This window comes from Ceratotherium simum, chromosome 16 (genome assembly GCF_057802395.1).
Source record: "Ceratotherium simum simum isolate JZ-2026a chromosome 16, ASM5780239v1, whole genome shotgun sequence".
NCBI lineage: Eukaryota > Metazoa > Chordata > Mammalia > Perissodactyla > Rhinocerotidae > Ceratotherium > Ceratotherium simum.
The window spans coordinates 37,186,287-37,197,582 of record NC_141915.1 but is presented as its reverse complement, the minus strand read 5'-3'; the positions used below and the strand labels follow the sequence as shown (position 1 = coordinate 37,197,582).

Sequence of the window (11,296 nt, the reverse complement as noted above, 5' to 3'; positions counted from 1 at the left end):
CCGCTCCACCGCCACCCCAGCCTCCGGCCGGAGGTCAGTCGGTGCTCAATAGCTGCCTACTACGTGCCAGGCGCTGAGTTGAGCACCAGGGATTCCGTATTGAGCATAAAACCCAGTCCATTCTACACTCATGGAGTTTGCCTTTTGGAATCATGCGCAGAGATTCTGAGTGGCAAAGGCCTCACAGTTAATAACTTGGACTCGAGTTAGATTGCCCGGCTCCATAGCTCACTTCCACTATATGTGATCTGGTAACTTCAAGCAGTCTCGAATCTCTTGTGGCCCACTTTCCACAGTTGTCAAGGAGTAATACCTACGCATGAAGTCGTTGTGAGGATTAAGTCAAAAGCATTTAGTGCAATGCCTGGTGCATAAATAAATAATCAGCTATGATTGTTATTCATCACGTCTGGGGTGGAATCAGTCATCTGTGTGTTTAGGAAGCTCCATAGGTGATTTCGATAGCATAGTGAGTCTAACAAACAAGGAGCTAATGGAGGATTCTTAAGTCAGGGAGTCATAAGATCAAGATCTTGTTTTAGAAAAATTAGTGGCAACCTAGACTTAATTAAGTCAATTGTAGCAATCCAAACTAGAGATGATGAGGGGCCAGAACCAAGATAGTGGCAGTAAGGATAGAGAGAATGGGACAGATTCAGGAGATATTAAGAAAGTGAAGCGGTAAAACTGATAAGATGGGGGCAGAGTGGGTGGGAAAAGTCAGCAGGATGCTCAATTTTCTGGCTTGGGCAACAGGGTGGTGCCATTGGGGGTGGAAGGAGACCAAGGATGAAGCTGGGGAAATAATTATGAGTAGTTTTTGAACATATTGAAATTGAACTCTGTGAGACATCACAAGAGAAATGGCCAATTGTCACTTAGATATACTAGTATAAAGTTCTACAGAAAGAGCTAGACTGGGCTACAGATCAAGGTGAAACCATGAATGTGAATGTTACCAGAGAGGTTTCGAGTAAAAAGATAAAAATGGAGGGCAGTAGAGATTGATGGTTGCCATTTTGGGCCTTGAGAGATGATGGAACCATGAGTCCAGTGAGCGTGGGTCCCTGAGGATTTCGTGGAGCAGAGCTGTCACACCAGCTCTGGGCTGCCTGATTCTGGATGTTTATGAGAAAGAGAAATAATGTTCTGTCTTGCTAAAGCCGCTGTTAAAGGATGCAAGGACGAAGGCTAAAACAATCATTCAGCCTTTCATAGTCATACCTTCAGATTTGCTTTCATACGTGTACCCTTAAACACTAAACTCAGATGGCATAAGCTCCCGTAGACACAAATTTACTGGGGCTGGCCTCATGGCGCAGTGGTTAAGTGCACACGCTCCGCTGCTGGTGGCCTGGGTTCGGATCCCGGGCGTGCACCAATGCACTGCTTCTCCGGCCATGCTGAGGCTGCGTCCCACGTACAGCAACTAGAAGGATGTGCAACTATGACATACAACTATCTACTGGGGCTTTGGGGGAAAAATTAAAAAAAAAATTAAGTGCACACGCTCGGCTTCGCTGCCCGGGGTTTGCAGGTTCGGATCCCGGGCGCACACCAATGCACCTCTTATCAAGCCATGCTGTGGCAGCGTCCCATATAAAGTAGAGGAAGATGGGCACAGATGTTAGCCCAGGGCCAATCTTCCTCAGCAAAATAAGAGGAGGATTGGCATTGGATGTTAGGTCAGGGCTGATCTTACACACACACACACACACAAAAGAAACAGACTTACTTTCTCAGAGGCAGATTTGTCCCATCCAACACATACTAGTCTTTTCAGACACCTTCTCATACATACTGACCTCTTCGAATATACCTACCCAGCGTTTTCTGTGCAAAACACACTAGCCCCATATATACACACACTGACCTCATATCCTCATCTACTACACCACTCCCTAACACAAAAACTTGGTCCATTAAGTATTCACTGACACCGTCTAGACACGTCTGCTTCATTTCTCACTCTTTTACTCACTATACGACCCCTTAAGGTACACACACTGGTCCCTCACTCACAGTCATGACCTCAGATTTAACTATTTGTACCATCAAATGCAACATACATACTCACTCCCTTAGGTACACACATTGGCCCTTGACAAACCTCATTTCCACCTCAAGCAGACATGCCCATTCCCTTATTCAGACACATTTGTTCTCCTTTATAGTTTTAGAGAAAGTGTGCTGACCAGTAATGTGCTGGTAAATATTTAACAACCACCTCTCAGGCCCGGCCCGTGGCTTAGTGGTTAAGTGCGCGCGCTCCACTGCTGGCGGCCCGGGCCCAGATCCCGGGTGTGCACCGCCGCACCGCTTCTCCGGCCATGCTGAGGCCACATCCCACATACAGCAACTAGAAGTATGTGCAACTATGACATACAACTATCTACTGGGGCTTTGGGGAAAAAAAGGAAGAGGATTGGCAATAGATGTTAGCTCAGGGCCGGTCTTCCTCAGCAAAAAGAGGAGGATTAGCATGGATGTTACCTCAGGGCTGATCTCCCTCACACACACACAAAAACAAAAACAGCCACCTCTCGGGCAGCCCCTTGGCGTAGTGGTTAAGTGCACGGGCTCTGCTGCTGGTGACCTGGGTTTGGATCCCAGGCGCGCACCAACGGACCGCTTGTCGGGCCATGCTGTGGCAGCGTCCCATATAAAGTGGAGGGAGATGGGCACGGATGTTAGAGCCAGTCTTCCTCAGCAAAAAGAGGAGGATTGGCATGGATGTTAGCTCAGGGCTGATCTTCCTCACACACACACAAAAAAAACAACCACCTCTCCACGTTGGGAGGGAGGAGCTCTGATTTATAGCATTTGCCACTTGCCATGGTGTAAGTACTCTGACCACGGCCAATTTCAAGCTATCAATGGTTTTACAGTCTGGTCACAAAATTCCTGACAATTTAACAATGGCTCTCAGAAGTGCTCTGCTCCAGTATACGGATGAATGCTGACCATCACAGTTGCCCTCACTTGCTTTAAGTGACTCACTGGCCTTGTGGCAAGGTGGCAGAGAACCTGGGCTGTTAATTCTCTGCCTCGTGGAGGCAGTGTAGTACGTGGTTAAGTTATTATGTTATTATCTTAAAGGGTTGTGATGAAGCTTTAAATGAGATCACCATGATTTTTTATTTTTTTTTGTGAGGAAGATTAGCCCTGAGCTAACATCCGATGCCAAACCTCTCTTTTTTTTTTTTTTTTTTTGCTGAGGAAGACTGGCCCTGGGCTAACATCTGTGCCCATCTTCCTCTACCTTTATATAGGATGCTGCCACCGCATGGCTTGACAGGTGGTGCATTGGTGCGCACCCAGGATCCAAACCCCGGGCCACAGCAGTGGAGCACGTGCACTTAACCGCGACGCCACTGGGCCAGCCCCCACCATGATTTTTTAAATAGTGTTTATAAATTTGAAACAAAGAAAACAAAAAGGAGAATGAAAAATTTCAAAAGTTGGAAAAAAATGATTTTTATAAAGTACTGAGCACCACACTTGGTCTATAGTAAGAACATTGTACAAAATTTGTAAAAATAATGCTTTCTGATTCACTGATCCCTGGAAACACCCAAGAATCCAGAAATAGAAATCCAAACTTCTCCCCAAGACAATCAGTCCTATCATGGAGAATCACTAAAATACATCCTCTGAGCAAAGGCATGCTCTAAACTGTGTGGTAAACACTCCAGAAGTCGAGAGGAAAGGAAACCAAAAATGTCAGAGCTGGAAGAGATTGCAAAGTGGCAGCCCTCAGGCAAATTCAATTCTCAAAAGAGTTTTGCATGGTCACCAGAATGCCTTTAGGCGAGCACGTCTCTTCCATTTTCACAGTGCCCATCCTTCCATTGTCTTACACCCGCCCTACTTTGCTCATTTATGTTACTGGCCTAGCCCTTCAGCCAATCCAGCTTTCCACTCCCCGATTTTAAACTAATACTCTTGTATTTTTAAACTGAGGTTTAGGTATGTGAATAATAATAACCAAAGTTAACTTTTATTGACCATTTACTTTGTGCTAGGCCTTATCTTAATACTTACTTCAACCCTATGGGGTGGGTACTTTTTAATCTTTTTACAGACGGGAAATGGCTTCAGAGAGAGGAACTAACTTGCCAAGTCACAGACCTAGTAAGTGATTTCAGTCTAGGCGTGTTTGACTCTAGTCTGCTAAAATATGACTAGATCAAGGGAAGAGGGGAGGACATTCCAGGCAAAGATCACCCATGCTAAGGGGAAGAAGGAGAGACAGCCTTGCTTTCTGTGGATGCAGGGCATTGAGAGAAGGCAGCAGACTGAGGCGGGGAAGGCTTTGAACACTGGAAGATAAAGCTATTGACTTTTGGACAACCTGAGTTTGCCTACGTCCCTTCACCCCACTACCGGCACCCTAGTGTAAACCTGGAGTCCTGCAAGAGCCTCTTCACTGGTCTTCCTCTTCTGCTTTCATCCCTGTTCATCTCAATATAATCCTCACTACCATCTCTGAATTGTTTTGGAATGCAAATAGATCTCTGACCTGCCCCTGCTTAAAATCCTTCGAGGACTTGCCCTTGCACAGAGGATGAAATCCAAAAGCTTCAATGTGGCCTTTAAAGCCCTGCCTTAGCCTCCCTGTCCAGCCCCGACCTGTGCTATTCTCTCCACTGCCCATTTTGCTGTGTAATAATAATACTCGCTAATATTTATTAAGACTCCCTCATCCTTTATTTGGCCATTTTATCCTTCAAATCTCACTCAGTTTAAATCTCATCCCCTCAGGGCCGGGCCCCATGGTGTAGCGGTTAAGTGCACGCGCTCCGCTGCTGGTGGCCCGGGTTCGGATCCCGGGCGCACACAGACACACCACTCGTCAAGCCATGCTGTGGCGGCATCCCATATAAAGTGGAGGGAGATGGGCACGGATGTTAGCCCAGGGCCAGTCTTCCTCAGCAAAAAGAGGATTGGCATGGATGTTAGCTCAGGGCTGATCTTCCTCACAACAACAACAAAAAAAGTCATCTCCTCAGAGAGGCCCTCGTGACTCCCCACCCCATCTAGATAAGGCTTCTTCTCTGTCTTCTCTCATAGCACCCTAGTCTTTCTTCACATCGTGTAGCGTGTTATGTGATTATTAATATGCTTGTGGTTTTTTTTAACTTTTAAAAAAGTTTTTATATATATATATTTTGTGTGTGTGAGGAAGATCAGCCCTGAGCTAACATCCATGCCAATCCTCCTCTTTTTTGCTGAGGAAGAGTGGCTCTGGGCTAACATCTGTGTCCATCTTCCTCTACTTTGTGTGGGACGCCGCCACTGCATGGCTTGCCAAGCGGTGTGCCAGTCCGTGCCGGGGATCCAAACCCGTGAACCCCAGGCAGCCGAAGGGGAGTGCAGGAACTTAACTGCTGCGCTACCGGGCTGGCCCCATTTGGGGATGTGTGCTTAAAGACTAAGATCTGTCTCCATCACTAGGCTGTAAACCCCTCAGGGACAAGGATTGTGTCAGTTTCCTTCATTGCTGTATACCCAGTGTTCAGCACAGTCCCTGCCTATGTTAAGTTTCCAATAAGTGTTTGCAGAAGAAATAGATGAATTATCAGATGGCTAAGAGCCATATCTCCTTTGCATTGGGGGGCATGCACACACAGAGAAACATGCTATTAGTGCTCAGTAGACATTTGAATGAGTTTTGTCAATAAGCATAAAGATTTATTTCAGCTTAAACTTTATTGGTTTAGCTTCTCTTGGGTACCCTGGAATGGGGCTGAGACAGGAGCTGAGTAAGTGAAGGGCAGAATCCAGTCCTGAGCTGGGTTTGGTCAGAGTCACTGAAACCTGTGGAGAGAGGAGGGGAAGTGGTAGAGAGGAGGGTCATTTTCAGGTTGGAGTCAGCAAAGTAAATTTATCTTGGCAACCAGCCATAGTTCAATTGCTACCTCCAAATTACCTTTTTAATTATAGGTAATCAAAATGATTCAAAAAAGCACAGAGACTGTTACCCACCTTCCTACGGAGATTTTCTCATACTCTCTTCTCCATCGTTCTGGTCACATTCTTCTCTCCCTTCTTACCCTCTTACAGGAAACCATCGCAGATTTGTTACCTCAATCCCTCCCTAGCTTCCCAGCATCAAAGTCAGAATATGTTTTGGTTTCTGTGCCTAGGTGTCTGGCATCTGCATCTTGAACGAGTGTCCTGTCTCACCCTTTAGGTGGATAGCTCTCTCCACGGAATTTAGCCATCCTTGCTTCTGGGACATAATAGATTGAAGGACTTCCTAGCTGGTGAGGTGGATTCAAGGACCATTGAGGGGCCAGCCCAGTGGTGCAGCAGTTAAGTGCGTGCGCTCTGCTGCGGCGGCCTGGGGTTTGCAGGTTCAGATCCCGGGCGCGCACCGATGCACTGCTTGTCGAGCCATGCTGTGGTAGCGTCCCACATAAAATAGAGGAAGATGAATATGGATGTTAGCCCAGGGCCAATCTTCCTCAGCAAAAAGAGGAGAATTGGCATCGGATGTTAGCTCAGGGCTGATCTTCCTCACCAAAAAAAAAAAAAAAAAAAAGGACCATTGAGACCAGCAGTGGCTAAGGAGAAGGACGACATGCCTCCAACTCTAGGGCTTCCATCGCTGCTAAGGTGCCATGGTACAAGGGTACAGAGGGAAAGCTGAGAATAGGATGGGCAGCTCAGCTTGGGTGGGCAGGGAAGATGAGAGCAGCATTTCACCTGGAGGAAGTTTCGAAAGAAGTATAAGTAGTAATAACAGCTGCCAACATAACTGAATTCTTATTACTCCACAGAGGTTGCTCTCAGCTTTTTCCTTGCATTGTCTTATTTAAACCCCACAATAGAGCCAGCCCTGATGGCCTAGTGGTTAAAGTTTGGCACGCTCTGCTTTGGCAGCCCAGATTCAGTTCCCAGGCCAGGGGTCAGGGGGACCACACCACTTATCTGTCAGTAGCCATGCTGTGGCGGCGGCTCACACAGAAGAACTAGGAGTACTTAAATTTGTTTTTTGTTGTCGTTGCTGTTGAGGAAGATTAGCCCTGAGCCAACATCTGTGCCCATCTTCCTCTACTTTATATGTGGGTCACCGCCACAGCATGGCTTGATGAGTGGTGTAGGTCTGCGCCTGGGATCCAAACCTGCAAACCCGAGGCCACTGAAGCAGAGCACACTGAATTCAACCACTGCGCTACTGGGCCAGCCCCTCTTCCTCGTTTCTTGCTTGAGAAAGATTAGTCCTGAGCTAACACCTGTGCCAATCTTCCTCTACTTTATATGTGGGTCGCCGCAACAGCATGGCTGACTAGCAGTGTTGGTCTGCTCCCAGGATCCAAACCTTTGAACCTGGGCCAACGAAGTGGAACGTGTGGAACTTAACCACTACACTATGGGGCCGGCCACTTACAACTAGAATATACAACTATGTCCTTGGGCTTTAGAGAGGGTGAAAAAAACCAAACAAACCACGAAGTGGTTTAAATAGCTCTGATTTTCATGAAAACAGCAAAGTTCAGAGAGTCTAAATAATTTGCCAGTGTTTGTTGGGGTGAAGATCTGAACCCAAAGCTCAAACTTATAACCACTTTGCAAGACACTCAAAGCCACCAAACTCCCCCACCTGAGCCTGCAGAGCTCCATCTGATCCACTATCCGGGCCAGCAGCTCTCGCATCAGTAAATCCTTTAGCAAATCTCCATCACTGGGGTTCTTGGGTAGGGAGCTGCAAAGGAGAAAGCCTCAGGCAGGCTGTTTTAGCGTGGGCCCCACCCAGGAGAGTAAATACAGGGCCTGGGACTCTAAGGGGGCACTGGGGTTGGTGGGAGGGAGTCAATACAGCTGCCTCTCAGTTATCTCAGCTTTCAAAGCTCCACCCAGATCTGTTGGCCAGGGAAATATGGGCTCTTCAATACAAGCAAAGTCAAACAGAATCCTGGTGGGAGGCATCCCGCCCATTCACCTCTACACGTATCCCAGAATGAATTTCCAAAACCCAAGAGATTACTTTGGGAACATTCATGCTTTAGAATGATGTGTGCCATAGATTCCTCAGAGAGAAGGTAACTGATATCAGGGCCTTGGGAGGGTCCCCCTCTTCCACAAAGAGCCTTCCTAGAGTTTGGCAGGGAAGGCAGTTCCTGAGGTCTCTTTTGCTGCCCTTCTCCTTGACTCAGTGACTCTGCACACTAAGTCATCAATCTTAGAAACTCTGGCCCCAAGACCCCTCCCAGGGCCCCATCGCCCGCACCCCCCATTCTTCCCAGGCTTCTCCCTTAATCTTGGGCTGACCTCCAGGAGTTCGATAAAGACCCCTCTTTGAACTCTGAGTGGAAAGGGATGCTTATCTCAGGGCCTTGCCCTGCTCTGGAGTCTGGGAAAAGGAACAGTGAGGTGGGGGCAGATCAGGAGGCCCCACCCTTGCCCCTTCCCCTGTGGGCTGACTCACCCCTGCTGCTCCTTCTCCTCCTCCTTCCTGTTGGATTGATGGGCCATCTCTAGGGCCCGGGCCTCCCTCTGGGTGATGTTGTGTTTCCAGCTGGTAAGATAAAGATTAGGGAGTGGGTGAGGCTGAGGGAGACCAGAAATTCTCCAGTCCAAAGACCTCTAGTCTTTTGGTACCTCAACCCAAGGAGCAGAGGGTACCTCCTTCTCCCCCCAACCTCCCCACTGCTTGTCTTCAGCTGCTAGTGAACAGCTTTCTGGAATCTACCACGCTAACCAAACAGCAAGGGCAGGGAAAGAGACTTGGCAAAGAGAAGGAAGAAGGATGAAGGCAGTTTATCCTGTTTCTAAAGTCTGAAGGGGCCAACATCAAATAGTCATTGGCAGCAGCTCAGCTCTCTCTGCCTTCATCCCCAGCCCCCTGGGGATCCTCTGTAAGCCCCCCACATCTTTCCCGACCCCTCTTCTTAGAAGAAAAAGATTAGAAAATTGCCCTAGTCCTGCCCCCAGACTGGACTGCTGCCCGAGTCAGGGTCCTGGCCAGGGCCACTATGTTGTCAAGCTTACCATCATCACCTAAGTGAAAGGCACCACCTGGAGTTGTGCATCACATGGTCCATGTGGCCACATGTGGTGCCTGCTCTGAATGTGGGAAGATAGAGCCAGAGTATGGGGAATTGGAAGGGGGTGCATGACTCACTCGTTCTTCTTCCCCTTCTGTGCCAGCAGCCAGTTCACAAAGTCTTGTTGGCGGATCTTGTCCATGGCGATACTGTAGTCACTGATGAAAGTTCCCTCAGCGTACCTGGGGCCTCGAGGTCTGGAGCCACTGACCTTAGTGTGGAATCTGAGGGGCAGGAAGGGGAGAGAGATAGAAACCAGGAGGCCATGAAAGGGGCAGGGGGTGCGAGGAATCACAATGCTGGGATAAATGATTGTCCCTGACAAGAGGCTGACATTTGAAAATGCACCAGTTCGTTTCTTGGGAGTTAGTTTTTATGGAGACATCCTCTTGTCTATGCATCAAGCCCCTAGGACTTTATCCTCAGCTCAAGGGCCCGCTTCCTGGTTCCTCAGTGTGTGTGGCTCTGGCTTCTGGGCAGAGAGGGATCAGGGGTCTCCTTCATCCCAAAGGACAGAATCACGGTTCCCTCCTTTACTCCTCTTGCCCTGGCCCTACCTGACTCATTTCTTTGGTTCCCAGTCAGTAGGAACAATAGCAGTTCTTATACAACAGCACTTAACGATGACGCAGGTCCTCTCTAAGCCCTTTAATACATAAACCCATTTAATCCTCACAACACCTCTAGGAGGTAGACGCTATTTATATCCCTTTTTTGTGAATGAGGAAACCAAGGTGCAGAGAGATTAATTTAGCACACAGTGTAGGTGGCAGGTCCCGGATTTACCCCCAGGCAGTCTGGGCCCAGCTGTACGTTCTCAACGTCTACATGATGTTGTCTCTCCTTGCACGTGGCTCTGACAGCCGTGCCTCAAATCTACATAGCCGAATTCACACGGGCGTATGGCTTAGCCTTGCATCTGAGAAAGCCCATCTCTTTACTCAGGTCTCTCTTGGTCCCTCAAAACACAAACAGAGTCCCCTGCTATATTCACTATTATTAGTCCTTGCTTTTCCTCACGACAGTACTCATGACAGTTTGCAACTCGCCTACGTGGTTCTTTGTCTGTTTTCCCCTTGGGCCTAGATGCTCCATGAGGGCAGGAGACATTCACGGACCACTCTTCGCAAATATCGCCTGTACCTGACACGCAGGGGCCCTCCATAAAATTTGATCAAACGCGTGCATAAATGAGTGGTTAAGGCTTTCATTAGGAAGAAAGGCTTTCATTAGGAAGAAAGATGCTGTCATCTATTTCAGACACTTAACCACTGAGAAGTCCTTCCAGAGATCTAACCACAGCCTCTACTGCTGCAAGAGTAGCTCATAATAAATACCCTCTGGTTCTGTCCTCACTCTGCACTCAGACTGCTGGCAGGTTTTTCCCTTAAGCTTCTTTCCTCTTGGCTTGGGATTCCTCCCTTTCTCACCTCCTCCTTTTTTTTTTTTTTTTTGGCTGAGGAAGATTAGCCCTGAGCTAACATCTGTGTCCATCTTCCTCTATTTTGTATAAGGGTTGCCGCCACAGCATGGGTGACGAGTGATGTAGGTCTGTGTCCAGGATCCAAACCCGTGAACCCACGAATCTGTGAACCCAGGCCACCAAAGCAGAGCACACTGAACACTATGCCACGGGGCTGGCCACATCTCACCTCCTTCTTGAAAATCAGAACCCAGTCATCTCCCCAGTCCCGTCCCCTGCACCTGATCCCTCCCTTCTCACCCCTACCTGGAGTGACCCTCTTCCTTCTCTCCCAGTACCACTGCCAGGAGCAGGGACACCAGCAGCAGAGAGAGGGTCTTCATGGCCACCATCTTCCAGCAGTTATTTTGTGAGCTGAGAAAGAAAGGGACTAGGCTGAGGTGGAGATACTGTGCGGAGGGAGCAGCCAGTATGGCAGCGCACTGCTGGCGCCTCAGAGCCTGTGCAGGTCCTGAAAGCTGGGGGCACTGAGCCCTGGAGGTTGGAGCTTTTCTAAGAGGCTGGAGCAACACCTTGGGAAGGGTGGGAGGTGCTGGCATTAGAATTAGTGTCTAGAAGGGACATAGAGCCTGGCCAAGAGGTGACCCTGCTTTTGTTTTGTTTTGAAGTAGAGTCTGAGTGGGGCAGGAGGGGGGCAGTGGGGGAGAGATCCAGGCAGAAGAAAGCAACAAAAACCTGTGTGCCTGGACAGCCCCCTTCCCAGCTCTAGTGGCGAGACATCACAGGCATGTGGTTTGGCAAGATTCTCCCCTCAGAGCCC

At 48.5% G+C, this 11,296-nt stretch overlaps 1 protein-coding gene across 1 annotated transcript; it reads right to left on the bottom strand.

Annotated features, from left to right (window-relative positions):
* Positions 1-5,810: 5,810 nt before the first annotated feature.
* On the bottom strand, positions 5,811-10,868 carry GIP (gastric inhibitory polypeptide). The gene is made up of 5 exons (XM_004434643.2): positions 10,783-10,868; positions 9,131-9,277; positions 8,435-8,524; positions 7,610-7,711; positions 5,811-5,820 (listed from the first exon to the last, which is right to left on the bottom strand). The coding sequence occupies exons 1-5, from the start codon at positions 10,866-10,868 to the stop codon at positions 5,811-5,813; spliced, it is 435 nt and encodes a 144-aa protein (XP_004434700.1).
* Between the last annotated feature and the right edge of the window lie 428 nt (positions 10,869-11,296).